Below are 15137 nucleotides of genomic sequence, written 5' to 3'. Positions count from 1 at the left end.
TTTTAATGGTGGTTAACCCTGTTGGGATATCGCATGCCTGTTTATGTCAGAAAATATGATACACACACTGCTTCTGACTAATCTCTGCCTAATCAGGAACCAGTGCATTTCACTTAAGGCTGGTGAGAGATCTGGATAAATACTAGACTTTACGTCCCTTGAAATAGGGATCAGATATTTATTCTTTCCCCCAGAAACCTAGGAGCAACCTGAGACCTGCAGTACCTACCAGAGACTCATCTGCCCGGTCTGTAATCTCCATTTTGAGGCCAATGGGAATATCCAGTGTAAAGATATCCTTGTTCTGCTGGTGAAACATTGTTTTGCAAAGGAAAACACAAGTGCATTACCAAAGATTCTTGTGCAATAGATTTCACAAGAAGCAGCCACTGCACAACAAGCTTCCATGATGGCAGTTCCCTGACAGCGGGGTATAAAACAACAACAACAACAAACATTCATGGGCATTGGCTTTGAGCAATCTGGTGCCTGTGGGTCTACTTTGGATGGATCATAGACTTTCTCATTCACTTGTTGAATGTGTATCTGCATACTTCCATTCATGCATCTCTATGCTCATAGAGAGCTATCCTTTCTAGCGAAGTGAGTGGGTGAGCCCTTATGTATCCACAATGCAGGTTCAATATGTGGCACTAGCAATTAAAATGATACCAAGTAGCAGGGTGTGAAATATCTCTGTGGCTTTAGATAGCTGCTTCCAGTCAGACTAAACCAACCTTCACTAACCTGGTGCACTGCAACCATTTTGGATTACAACTCCCATCCACCGCACCCAGCTGGGGATAGCCAGGAGGTGAGCAGTTCAAGGTGGAAGTCAATTTGATAAGGAAAATCTTTGTAAGGGCTCCTATCTGAGAATAATATACCTCTGAAAGCATGGTGAGTTGAGGAACAGTTTACTTCAAGGAAAACAGCTGAGGCTGATGGGAGCTGTAATCCAAAACAGTTAGAAGGACACCAGGTTAGCAAGGACTACACTGTTGTTGTTGTTGTTTAGTCGTTTAGTCGTGTCCGACTCTTCGTGACCCCATGGACCAGAGCACGCCAGGCACCTCTGTCCTCCACTACCTCCCGCAGTTTGGTCAGACTCATGTTTGTGGCTTCGAGAACACTATCCAACCATCTCATCCTCTGTCGCCCCCTTCTCCTTGTGCCCTCCATCTTTCCCAGCATCAGTGTCTTCTCCAGGGAGTCTTCTCTTCTCATGAGGTGGCCAAAGTACTGGAGCCTCAGCTTCACGATCTAAGGACTACACTAGACAGTACTATACTATGTAGACAGTTTGATAACAGCTAACTTTCTGTGTTCCTATGTGGCAGCCACGTAATCATTTTAGTATTGCTGCTGCAATTGTTTTTTTTTTAACAAACAAACAACAACAACAACAATTTACATTCCAAAGGGAATGTATGTTTTAGAACAACCAACTAGACTGTCAGTGTTGGCACATGGGACAACAGCAACTTTTATGCCCACCTGGTTTAATTAAACAAAAACAACAACAAAACCAGGTCAGTGGTGACAATTCATGGATCTTCAACATATCTACAGCCTATTCAAATATCCTATTAATGTGATGGGGTTTAAGAGGTTTCTGCATGATAAAGTATGTGAAGAAAACATTTTGAAATAAGGACATTTAGACTACCCTGAATATTCCAAGTATACGATGAACTTTTAAATAGCCCCCTTTAAATACTTGATTGGTTTAACGGTCTTTATCAGTCATTTGTATCAAAATAGTATTACTTTTCATCCAAAATCATTGTAGTGTTGTCTGATATGCCCTGTTAAATAAAAGAAGCTCCTATCAATGTTTTAAGAAGGAGCAGTTCAAAAGTGAAGCGACTAATGAAATATTAAAACAAAGCCGTTGTTATTTATACCTTAAATCTAGCTCAACGTACCACCTTCATTCCAATACGGATGCTTTAATGTTTTGAATATGCATCAAATTCTCTGTAAAATAATGCAGAACCATTACAATTCATTACAATTTCCCTTTTAAATATTTAAGGATTGAGGAGGAAAGAAAGGGGTTTTTTTGTTGTTGTTAATGTTTATTCCCATGGGAAATTATTAGTTGCAAGGAACCTGCTCTCAAGCTCTTTCTAGGATAAATTAACAGGATTGCCCAATATTATGATGAAAATGTATGGAGAATATATTAATTTAACACAAACTTTGGAACCAAGGGTTTCCTTTTCCAATAATATAAGACAGTTCACTTGTCCTTGATTTTTTTTCTTTTTAAAGAATAAGCTCTTTATAACAGACCAAAAAGTTAAAAGAAACCTGTCAATGACTAATGTGCATTCTACTTCAGTCTATGATTAAAGAACTGTAAAGCTTTGGAACTTTTAATCACAGTCTTATTTTTCCCTCAAATTTATTTAAACTTATATGGGAAAACTAAAATATTCATGGCAATCTGTTCCCAAAGGCATTTTATTATTAAACCAAAAAGAAAAGAAAAAAGAAAAAAAGGTAGAGTATATTATAACAGCAATCATTTTAGGGGTTCTACATTAAAGTGTCTTGGTACTGACCTCATTAAAGCAACCCGACTTATACTAACAGACGACTTCTACTTTGTTCTTCATTTTTACTGTCATTTCGGGTCTCTTACATAGCTAAAGCTGCTAAATTATGGTACCCAAGTGGCTACTTCAGGCCACCAGAGTAATTCTGAGCCATAATTTCCTCACATTAGGCCACACTTCCCGCATAGACGGGAGTACAACCTCTAGCAAGAAACCGGCATATTCCTTATTAGCTATTGGCTGACATGAGCAGTTTAAGCTTGTCATCGGCATCACTTGAGCAACTTCCTGCTGAGCAGATAAGACTGCTGCAATGTGCTGCTGGAGCTGTTTAATAAGAAATGTTCCAGCAATTGAGAGAGCCACTTCTGGGCTGCCGAACGAATGATGCTGGCCCGCCAGCCATGTATTCATATATGTACTGTGTTGGGGAAATATGAAAAGTAGAACAGCAATGGCATAATTATGGCAATTTGCTTAATTGTGTGCTAATTGTTGCTTGCTTTGTGATGAAATAAGAGTGGGTGCGAAGGAAGGTTGGATGGCTCCCATCCAGCAGTGTGTCAAACTCTGTGTTGGCTTTTGTTGAGACTTAGCTAGACTGAACATTTCTCTAAGGAAAATTCACTGTGTTTAAGTGATTTTTCTAGTGTTTTCTTTTCTTTCTTTTTTCAGTTGCAAACAGGCAGCTATACTATGATTCAAAATCCCAGCAGCACAGGAGTGGCCCATTTTTCATTAATAGAACAGTTCCATGGGGACACACAGGGATTTTCCAGAATGCATGCAGATAATTCCCTGGCTTGTAAAAGAGGACAGATGTTCCATATTGATAGGCTACACCAGAGCCTGTGTTTGTGTGTGTGTGTGTGTGTGTGTGTGTATGTAGTTCTTCAACTGTAATCAATAGGAAAGTTAAGAACATATATAGCTGCCTAGGCTTCATGCACGTTTATTGTATATTTGCCCAATTGATTTCAATGTGACTATTAAATCTTGGACAAAATATATGCTGCTTGACTAGAGTAGATGTGTTCACATGCTGTGTTCAACAAGTGTACTTTCCGTGTCCCTGTGTGCACAAAAATATCAGCTGTGTAATCATATAATTGTTCACATGCAGTGTTCAGTCTGTGTATACAATAGTTGAGCTGAACAAACCAGTTAGTGTATCTTCTTTAACGCCAACACTTGTAAACGTGTAGGAACATTGGAAGCCATGAGTCAGATGATTGGTCCATCTAGCAAAGTATTAAATACACTGCACTGAGTGTCAGTGGCTCTCCTGTATTGCAGGCAGGGTTCTCTCTTAGCCCCAGCTGTAGATTCCAGGGATTAAAACTGGGAACACCTGCATGCAAATTAAATGCTCTACCACTAAGCCATGGCTCAGCTTTTAGAGACAGCTTGAAATAGTCTTCATTGTAATGTGTGAACAAATCTAGTGTCAGACGAGCTCTGGGGAGTCTAGGCTTCAAGTATCACCTCCGCCATCCATCTCACTAAGTGCCTTCTAGCAGCTTCAATTGGTTCACCAGCTATGGCTGTTCCTGGACAGGGATAGTCTAACCATTGGAGTCCATGCACTGATAACCTCAGGGCTATATTACGGTAATGTGCTCTACATGGGACTGACCTTGGGTCTGGTTCAGAAACTTCAGTTGGTGCAGAATGCAACAGTCAGACAGCTGATGGGTGCATCTGGGCAACAGCATGGAACACCATTGTTAAAACACCTGTACCGGAAGTCCATCTACTACTGAGCCAGGTTCAGGGCTCTTGTATTAATTTACAAAGCCCTAAACAAATTAGGTCCACGGTACCACAGGGATCACCTGAGCCCTTATATCCCAGCTTGATCACTAAGATCATCTGCAGGTGCATCACTGGTCATTCCTTGAGTTGGCAAGGCTCACGTGATAACAATAAGTAGAGACTTTAGTGTCATTGGCCCAGTATTACAGAATACAGTGGTACCTTGGTTCTCGAATTCCGGGAGTCTGTTGTACTCCTGAAACCATTCGAAAATCAAGGTGCTGCTTCTGATTGGCTGCAGGAGCTTCCTGCACTCAAGCGGAAGCCATGTTGGATGTTCAGCTCCTGAAAAACTTTCACAAACCAGAACATTTACTTCAGGGTTTGAGACGTTTGGGAGACGATTTGTTCGACAACTAAGCCATACAAGAACCAAGGTCCCACTGTACTCTGCTGGTAGAGAGGTAGCTGAATCTGCTGAAAACCTTTCTATTCTGTCAAGCCTATGCAAGCAACCAGGAACACCTCTTTCCACAATAGTTAATTGATGTTTGATTTTAACATATCTATCTATCTATCATCTATCATCTATCATCTATCATCTATCATCTATCTATCTATCTATCATCTATCTATCTATCTATCTATCTATCTATCTATCTATCATCTATCTATCTATCTATCTATCTATCTATCTATCTATCTATCATCTATCTATCTATCATCTATCTATCTAATGGTTTTATGTGCTATTATTTCAAACCGCGTTGATTTTTTAAATGAAATAGTGGTGTAATATATCAGTGTACTTGGCCAAGGCACTGTTTATCAGTCAAACCTACCTTTGCTGGGTTGTTGTGTGAATAAATGAGTGGATACATTAGAACCAGGTACTGTATACTGCCCTCTTTGGAGAAAGTGATGGACAATATATATATTGTCCCAGACACTGGGCACCTGTCATAACCAACATTAGTTATACTTGGAGCAGACCCATTGAAAGGAATGGATGTAATGAAGGTCCATTAATTTCCGCTGCTTTACTGTAACTTAGATGGATGCACTCTGTTTTCTTTGCCAGGCAGATTGCAAGGCTGTTTGAGCTGTTGCTTTGAAGAAACTGGTTCAATTGCCCCTGAGGAACTATGTCCTGACACAAAACACACTGGGTCCAAGTGAAATGATTCATGTGCATCTTTGTGATCTCTATGGCATTTCCAAGGGCAGCAGCTATCAAATCTGCTTAATTTGTGGGGTTTCTGTTCCTTTTACATCACAGGAAAGCAAGAATGCTTTACCAGCCTCTTTGTTCTACTATCTACTATTATTCCTCATGGATAATCATATCTCGATCCCCATTTATGCTTGCTGTATCTGACTTTTGTCTCTGATAAAAGCCTCCCTCGATGGATAAGAAGAAAGATTTAGAGAAGTCAATTGGGTTAAGTGATTTAAAAAAAAACAAAAAAAGAACCTCAAGGATAGCTACTGGCAATACTGCAACAACCTTGATTCTTGTCCCACACTCCACTTCTATATATAATTACTGAAAACTCTTTTAACCTACGAGTGATACAGGCTGATGAACAATGAATAAAAGCCTTTAAACTGCTATGCTTGTAAGTCAAACTCAGATCTGTATATTTGAGGAGACAGGAATTCACCTGACAGCCTTAAAGGGGGAAAAAGTTCTTATTTCTGGGGCAGACAAATTAAACAAATATGATCCCACTGTTTGCTCCCCAAAGCAATTTGGAGTTCAAATAAGAACAGGATGTGTACTTTTACTGTGTCTGTGTGTGATCGACATAAAAACAAAAAAAGAGAGACAATAGTACTTAAAACCCAGGAAATTCCGCTTTGCCCTGACTCTGCAAATAATGTGGTAGTTTGATCAGGTATGTGTACTGTAGCTATAAAATAGAGTCACAGCAGGTATATTATCCTGCAGACTTTCTTCTTTTTCTTCTACTTCACAGTGAAAATAGATTCTGGAAAGAGAGACTGAATGAAAGACTAAGAACAAATGTGGGGGGCCCTGCCCATATGGGTGGTTGCATTATACTCATTAAGATGCATGGAGCACTTCTCCACCAACCCCAGTCTGCCTTTAGCCAGTCCCCACCCATTCCTGTTCAGGGTCTGGCACAGCTTGTCAGCTTCCTCCCCTCTTGTCTCTATGTTACCGTCATAGACAGGGCCAGTTCAAGACATTTTGACACCTGATGTGAACCACAAAATGGTTCTGGAGTAGGGAAGAATGGGTGAATGAACAACTACATCAGGAACAAGGGAGGAAGAAAGATCTACATTGGAAACAAAGTGGGGAGGAGACCACCAGTGACATGCCACTGTATAGGAGGCATGGGGTTGCTGCCAAGGAGGTGGCAGATCTGGCCTCCAAGGAGCCTTTGTTGCTGCAGCAGTGGGTGATGTATTCCTTGGAGGCCCAATCTACCGTATTTTTCGCTCTATAACACGCACCTGACCATAACACGCACGTAGTTTTTAGAGGAGGAAAACAAGAAAAAAATATTCTAAACGAAACAGTAGATGTATGATTTTTGTGGTTCATGCTGTGGCCACAGACATGTGATCTGACGGTGAGTTTGGGGTAGCCCAATGCAAAAATCCTGAGGATTCATGTGGATCCGTGCTTTGTAACCACGTTTTAAGTGGGGAGGGAAGGAAAAGCACTCAAGGGACAAGGAGCATGCGTGGGGTGGGTGGAGAAGGATGCTGCTAATAATGCAGAAGAGGGGTATAAGGGGAGAAGGCTCCTCTCCTCTCCCACTTTGCTCCTTTAAAACAAGCAGGCTCTGCTTCTCTCCCTCCTCCCCGGCTTAGAGAGCTGAAAAGCTTTGCTGCTATTTAGCAAGCTGAGTGGGGAGGAGAGAGGGACAGAGAGCACGGTTTAAAGCAGCCAACCAGACAGGAGCCGCTTACACCTGTGTAAGCGGCTCCTCTCCCGCTTTGCTGTTTCAAAGCAAGCCACGGAGGAGGGAAGGAAGGGGAACCATGGATCCTCTCCTCATGACTGCAGCAGATCCCCCCCAAGCCATCCGTAGGCATTCGCTCCATAACACGCACAGACATTTCCCCTTACTTTCTAGGAGGAAAAAAGTGAGTGTTATGGTGCAAAAAATACGGTACTGCTCTGTTGCCTCATCTTGCCTCTTGGGTAGGCCAGCCCTGCTCCTAGAACTCAGCATGGAGGAAGGTGGGGGAATGAAGTAGATCTGAGTCACTGAGCCACATCAGGTAGCCTCCACATTCAGACAAAAAGGCTGTTTCGCAAAAAAACAAAATCGGGGTTTAACCCAAAGTTTATGCAGGGTTAGCATATGTGCTATTTTTCCAGGACACGTCCTCTTTTTCATGGGTAGAGTCACCATAGCTATCCATAGTCAAATGTGAATGCACTGGTGAAGCATATCCCAGCACTAATGCACTCTCCACTCACAAACTGAGTCCTGCTGGCTGCAGGGTTCTATTTAACCAACCAGGGTGTTACCTGTGGGGAACATATTGACAAAGCAACACCCAGCAGGATTGAACTCCCTGCTCCCCATCTGGTTAACAGAAGGTTCAATTTAGTTTTCTGCAGTGTGGTTTTCGGGGTATGCGTGCCCTCCCTACTGTATGTTTAAGAGTGTTAAAAATCCTATTTAAATGTAAGTCTGACCCCTGAAGTATCTGGTTCTACTTTGGAATTAGGGAATCATGTAAATTCAATGTGCATTCCTAGTTTCTGTGTATATACAGAGAAATAGAGCATGTTGCATTATGTCTGCAGGTTGCTTCTACAACAGTGGACAACTGTGTTATCCATAGCATCAAAGCTTAAGACTTCATACTCCGCCTTCAAAAAGATATCTTTGTATTTGATGCAAATGAGAACAAAAGCACCTAAATGAAGAGATCATAAAAACATGAAGAGTGAAAATAATTCTCTCTTTTTTGGTGTGCTGAAAATTATAGGAAGTGTAATTCTGTGGTGGGTGGAGTTCTATTCATCTGATTCAGAATGGGGCTATTTCCCTTCTTCCACCAGCATAGGAAAAAGACCACATATTTGATAACTTTAAAAAAAACAACTACTTACAAACTTTCCAAAGGCCAGATTCTTGGGCTTCAGAAAGCTGCACAGGCAGTAAAACTTGGCTTAGTTACAAAGTGATGCAAGTTCCTAAATTACTGGTAGAGGAACTAAAGAATGGCTGGTGAGAGCCAAGAGGGGTGAGCTGGAGCCTCTAGCTCAAACATCTCCACATGCTGAGCTTCTCAGGTAGACTGGAGAGAACAAATGCTTGATTACCTACCGGTAGTTCCTCTCTAGTTGAGGGAAGTGACTTAGCTAAGCCTGGCAGGACAGCATGCTCTATGGTATCAATCCCTTCATGCATTAATTAGATTTAAGAACATTGTTATATGAGACTGGTTAACCTGAGACTGGTTATCCCACATGAACCGGGCTTCAGATTCCCTCTCCAGCATCTCCTGGTAGGGCTGGGAGAGCTCCCTATCTGAACACCCAGAGGGTTGGTGCCAGTCGGAGTAGACAGTATTGAACTAGGAAGAGCAATGGATTGATTCAGTATAAAGTGGCTTCCTATGTTGCTATAAATGTCCATAGTTAATGAAATCATACATGTATAATTACAATAAAGCTAAGAAGTTATTCAGTTGAATAGTGTTCTGAAACTTGTTACCCCAGAACATCACAAATAGAATTCATCAGGAATGCAGAACTTGTGTTCCTCTCACTGTTGCTGGACTCCTAACTCCCATGAGTAATAGCTGGCATAACCAGTTCTCAAGAACGATGGAAGTTGGAGTCCAGCAACATCTGGAGGGCCCCACCCCTGCTCTACAAGAAATAATTTAATAATTTAATAATTTAAATGACACCTAATCTTCTTCTCTTTTCTTTTTAAGCTATTGAAGTGAACCTCCAAAAAGCTCTTGCTGAAGCTTCTGAAACCTGCACACAAGAATGTCTCATCCTTGGCCATTCTGACAATTGCTGGATGCCTCCTTCCCTGACACAGTACCAGCAATCCAATCCTCCTTTGGCAGCATTCGGCTTCCAGCAAGGATGGGGGTGTGGAGCCATGCCAGAGGGAAGGCACACCCTCGGAAGGCCCCTTCCGAAGGATGATACTGACAAAGGCCAAGGGGGGCCCAGGCCTCAGTTCTACAACACCTGCGAAAGACACTGCACCAGTGAAGACCCAGTCAAAGTCATTCCTCTTGCAAACTTCATCCCGGCCCAGGCAGCCTCCATATCTGGGAAGAATGCTACTTTGATCCATGAGCACCAACTATAAAGGCATACCTTGACAAATCAAGCTATTTCGGGCTTTAAAGTGTGAGTGTATATAGGCACAGCTTAACACAATTATAATGCATATGCAAACCTATTCAGGTTTGTTAATATTCATGTATATAAGAATTCTGAGTTGAAGCTGAAGACCTCTATCCTAAGTAACAAGTTAAAGGAAATTCAGCTTAATCAGTATATAACAGTATGCAAAAAACAAAAGGAAAAAGGGAAACAAAAAAGTGTGATTCTTTCCCCAATGAGCTGTCATGACACAAAATATCATTTAAAGACAAGGCTGGTATCCCTTTTTTGATAGAAGTGACAGCAAGTTTTGGAAAAGATCTGCTCAGCAACAGTCAAAGAGGAGAACTTTCGGATAAACTCTTTGCTTTCAGGTCATACTTTTAACTTGTACAGAATAATAATAATAATAATAATAATAATGAACACCCAGTATAATTATTATACTCATGACAGAGCCTTGCAATTCTTCATGAGGGAACTAAAAATGGAAAGTAAAGTATTCCTGTTATGTTGGTGAGTTCCAAAAGGGGAAACATTAGGAAGGGGTGGTATGGTACATGCAACCTACAATATGGCATGTGCCTCCCAGAAGACCAAAATGATGAAGGGTGGTATAAACTGTTTAAAACAAACAAACAAAAGTGATCTGTTCACATGCACTTGAAGCACCTGAAGAGATCTGAGCCTTTGCAATGTTGCATTAAATGTGCAATAAATTTATTCTCCACCATAGCCCAGGGAACACACACCTACAATGTCCAGTATCTTCTGGCTTGATGAGGGCATCTTGCTTAGTGCTGGGTTTGTAAGCGAAGAAGGGCAAAGACATTTAGGAGAGGAAGGGCTGGTGTGGTATCACAAAGGGTTGCAACAGATCGGTCTCTTCCAGCCTTGCAAACTGCAGGAAATTTGATGCGTTGTTTCCTCTATCCTACCTGTGCTGCAAAGCTATCACTGAGAAACTGGTGATGAGGTGTGGAGAGGGAAGATTTTTATATATATATAAAAATGGGGGTCCACCTGGGGAGCACATTTTGTGTGTGTGTGTGATATCCTGCAGCTCCATATGCCATTTAAAAAAGCACAATGGCATGGGCCTCATCTGCACTATGCATGTAAAGCGGTACTGTGCCACTTTAAATGACCATGGTTCTCCCACACACACAACCCCCCCCCCGAAATGTAGCTTGTTAAAGTGTGCCGAGCATTGTTAAGAGACCTCCACTATTCCCCTCACAGAGCTTCAATTGCCACGGTGGTTTAATAGTCAAACCTTCTTCCCTCTGGGAATTATAGTTCTGTAAGGGGAATAGGGGTCTCCTAACAACTCTCAGCATCGTAAATGAACTACCATTCCCAAGATTATTGAGTATTTAAAGCAGTATGATAATGCTTAACATTTATAGTGCAGGTGGGGCCTAGATCTCAGCCAAAACAAGGTCACAATGTGAATGTGATGGTGTTACCGCGATAAGCAGCCATTCCAATTTTGTTATGTAAAACATTAAGGAGGGAAATATTTTATTCTGAATGGGTGCGAAGAAGGACTATACCTTCTAGTATCTGATTTGATGAGCTATGATAAACTGCTGCAGCAGCAATCTGGGGGAAAAGAGGGGGCAATATAAAATCACATGTCCCCTCCCTGGCATTCAAACTGATTACTAGCTTCTTTTTCCCTCCTTGACATTTTCACATAACTGTTCCTCTGACAGGCTGCAAGGTGCCATGACACCATCAGGTTTACAACATGTGGTGAATAAGCAGAAGTATAAATAGCTCCTGGCAGGGGCATTTCCCCTTTTCACCCCAAACATTTTCTCAACAAAATTAACAAACCTACAAACCAGGACAGAGCAATAAAGAACCCAAGCTAGCCAACTTGGAGGAGAGTACCATTTAACCTTTTACAGCACAATCCTAACCATGTCTTCTGAGACATAAGTCTTATTGAACTATGCTAGTTAAGTGGGGTTGGGATTCGAGCTTTAGGCAGGGGAAGCAACAAGACATTTCAGTTTACCGTACAGAAGACAATATACCTCTTATCTTCCACTTTTTCATGTATTATTTTCACAAGTATAGTTCTGATCAGCAAAACATCCCCAAACCAAGACATAACCTGCCTTATTTTGGAGTATGACTCCTTGAAGTCACACACACACACACACACACACACACACACACGGGTGCAGAACCTCAGACCTGGAAGTTCAAAGCACCATTCCAGCCTTTCTGGCCCTTGTAACTTTCCCCAATGCTGTGTTTCCCCATCAGGCCACACCCATCTCCTCTGGTCAAACCCCCCACCAGACAAAGGCTACACGCCCATGTGCTTTTTCCTGAGTGGAATATGTCCCTGAACTGTGATAGAGGATAGGTGGAGAGATGTGCATGCAGGGCGTAGAAACCTCTGACATTTGCACAGCTGGAGTGTAGCCTGCTGTATAAATGTAAGAGCCACACTTGTTGCTCTGTACACTTTTGTGTCTGGCTCCACCTACATGTTGCCTTTCACCCTATGCATCACTGGCCAGCCCCCCCCCCCTGTGCGCCTTCTTTGAAGTTTGCCCACACCGGAATGCTTCCCTTCAGCTGAAGAAAGAATCCCCCAGCTCTGCTGTATATTATGTCTCTGTCGGTGGCTATAAATATTCCTAACTATTCTTATGCCCCTCAATTCCCCAATCAAATAGATAGACCTTTATGAGTTGTGTTGTGCCTGGCCCATGCAGAGCTTATATGAGGCCCAAGTCCCAAGTCTTGTTAGACTTAGATTATAAACTGAAACAAAAAAAGCAGCTGGTCCCTGGTGGGGGCCCCCAACCAGCTAAGCCATCTGAGGCCCAGGGCAAGTGTACCTGATTGCCCTCCCCCACCCCCCCACTCTCTGCATGGGCCTGTGTTGTGCCTCTTGGTGGTAAGCAAGTATCCTAGTCTAGGAGACAAAATTGTGGTAGTGAATGTATGTTGTCAATTCCTGTAGGTTTAACTCTAACTTCACACACTGTATGCAAAAGCCATTAGGCAAAATAATTATTGGCATTTTTTGCTCAGTCTATGCTGAAGCAAATCACTGGCATTAGTCTAAAGAATGAGAGGACCAGGAAGCAAATGTTTGATGGATGTAATTATGAAGTCCCCCTTGTTAACGTTATTCTGTAGCAGCTCAAGGTGATGTACCAGAGAAGATTAGACATTCATGACTGATCTCTGTGTGCTAGTTTTCATATACAGTATAATGAATAGCGAGTAAAGGCTATACCGGGTACAGAAAATATGTCTTCTTCTTTTTTTAAATATGAAAGAGTCCTGATCCACTTGCTTTTTCTTTCTCCCTAGCCTTTGATTCCTGCAGTCTTGTACATTCTGCAACCAAATAACCTGTCTGTAACACAATCGAACAGCTTTCCTAGCTCCAATTTTACTTTACCACAGACAATCGAAATTTGATGGAGAGAAGGAAGCAAAGTGTGATTGAAAAAAAAGAAGAATCTTTTCCTGTGAAAAGAACTTCATGTAGGCTCATCATTGTAACTTTAAAATCTGTAACTTATGAGCAAACCTCTATGTGTATAATTACTGTAATATAAAATGGCTTGTAAATTTATTGAAATTCCTGTTGCTGAGGGTTCCAATGAATGCTAACAGAGTTTCTCTGTATTGCCCTCAGCAACTATAAGTAGCTTTATTATCCCCACTGTTATTCTGAACACATTTTGCTTTTAACATGTAAAATAATACTAATACTAATAATAATAATTACAAGAGAAGTTTCACTTTTAACTTTCCAGTTGCATTTAATTCATATAAAGCTCAGGCTATGTTATTGTGTATCTTTCCCTAACCCCACAAAATGCTTTGTCTGAGATAGGGCTCACTGCATGTAAATTCTGGGATACATGTTAATGCTTTAGATACTGACACAACGACTCAACACTAATTCAAGCACAGTAAATACTTTGACAAATCAATCAGAAAGCAGCTTCGGTTCCAGGAAACCTTCACTTAAGTCTTCAGTGTTCGCTTTGTATTAAAAAAACAAAAAAAAGCTTCTTTGTTGTTTTAGAAAATAGTTGACATAGGCCTTGATCATGCACATGCACACATAATTGTTAAGTTTAAAGTTTACTTCTTCCATTTAAAAGTTAATCTTACAAAATATTGTTTATATGCCCTATTGGCGGGGGGAGGGGGAGGGGCGGGGAGAGAGAAAGTTGATTAAGTTTGCATTTAAAGGCAAGCCTAGAAAATCCAACCAAGCTTTTCAGCTTGTAGAAGGTGACAGACTGTGCTGGAGAGCTTTTTATATCCGTGGAGGCTGCCAACACCTTTTAGAACCTTTTGCATAACTGGGGTTCTCAAATGTGCTATGAACCTCCATGGAATTATAAGGCTCTCACTGCAAATAGTCTCTTACCACACAAGGAAGGCAAGGAAAATGTTGCTAGAGGAGTGGGTGGTGCTATCACACTGATCCCACTACAACCCCCCTCCCATGTAGCCCTCTTTCTAGTGCCTAAAGCGGGCTTATGGGTGACCTAAATGTCTGCACCTGATAAGAAACGAGTGGTTGTTGAAACTTCTCTCCCAAATTATAACAAGCTTGTAGCTTTCATACCAGATCTAAGCTCTCAAAACATCCATGGGGGGCAGGGTATATATGCTATATTACAGTTGAGAAGCAAGACTTTACTCCAACCACAATGTCAGTACCTCCAGAAATGCTTCTTATGCAAATTCGCAGTTCAGTGGTATATGCTGGAAAATTCTGCTTGGTTATTTTGCCTGCTGGATACCTAGATCTCAAAGATCTGTGGATTGCTCACTTGACTTGCTTGTGCAGGTCCAATTTTTATGGGATTTGCACAAAAGAACTTAAAGGTGATTTTACCCACTGTTTGTTCCAACAAATAATAATAATAATAATAATAATAATAATAATAATAATAATGATGTTATTATTTATATGGCCCCCATCTAACTAGGTTAGCCCAGACTAAGATTCCATCAACCTATGTGTTGGTGTCTTTGATTTCCCATGGGCATAGAAAGCCTTGCATTGATTTCTGAACCCTAACACAGAATGATAAGACTACTAAATTATGAAAAAATCATTGGTAAAACATAAAGTTTCCCCAAACTAGCTTTCTTATATCCACTTGAACAGCTAAAATATTGAGCTGATTTTACCCATCCATCAGAATTAAATGGCTTCATCTCCTAATGGCAAATTGAGAGTGCTGTCATGGAAAATCAATACACAAAAAAGTTCATAGTTAACGTGTTTTAAGACCTTCATGTTTCCTGCTAGGTCTTGCCACAAGGGGAAGGGGGAAATTGTGTCAATGAACTTTATGGTGCTTTAAAGCTATATAGGAAGAATTAAATATCAAGACTTAAAACTACTGGGGGAAAACACCGTTTATTGGATTAGATTGCTTGCATTTTGAATGGTTACTACTAAT

General features: G+C 41.2%; 1 protein-coding gene across 3 annotated transcripts in view; it reads left to right on the top strand.

The window, feature by feature from the left end:
* The window catches only part of PCDH11X (protocadherin 11 X-linked), a 754240-nt gene extending 739634 nt beyond the window's left edge, over window positions 1–14606 (top strand). For all 3 annotated transcript variants that reach the window (XM_053375009.1, XM_053375010.1, XM_053375007.1), the window contains 2 exons: window positions 9258–9690; window positions 13012–14606. In XM_053375009.1, the coding sequence (XP_053230984.1) occupies window positions 9258–9649 (392 nt within the window). In that variant the 3' untranslated portion in view covers window positions 9650–9690; window positions 13012–14606. The remainder of the gene's footprint in view (window positions 1–9257; window positions 9691–13011) is intronic.
* The last annotated feature ends 531 nt before the right edge of the window (window positions 14607–15137 follow it).

This window comes from Podarcis raffonei, chromosome Z (assembly GCF_027172205.1).
Source record: "Podarcis raffonei isolate rPodRaf1 chromosome Z, rPodRaf1.pri, whole genome shotgun sequence".
Lineage (NCBI taxonomy): Eukaryota > Metazoa > Chordata > Lepidosauria > Squamata > Lacertidae > Podarcis > Podarcis raffonei.
The sequence above is the reverse complement of the archived record's forward strand: the minus strand, read 5'-3'. Positions and strand labels throughout refer to the sequence as shown.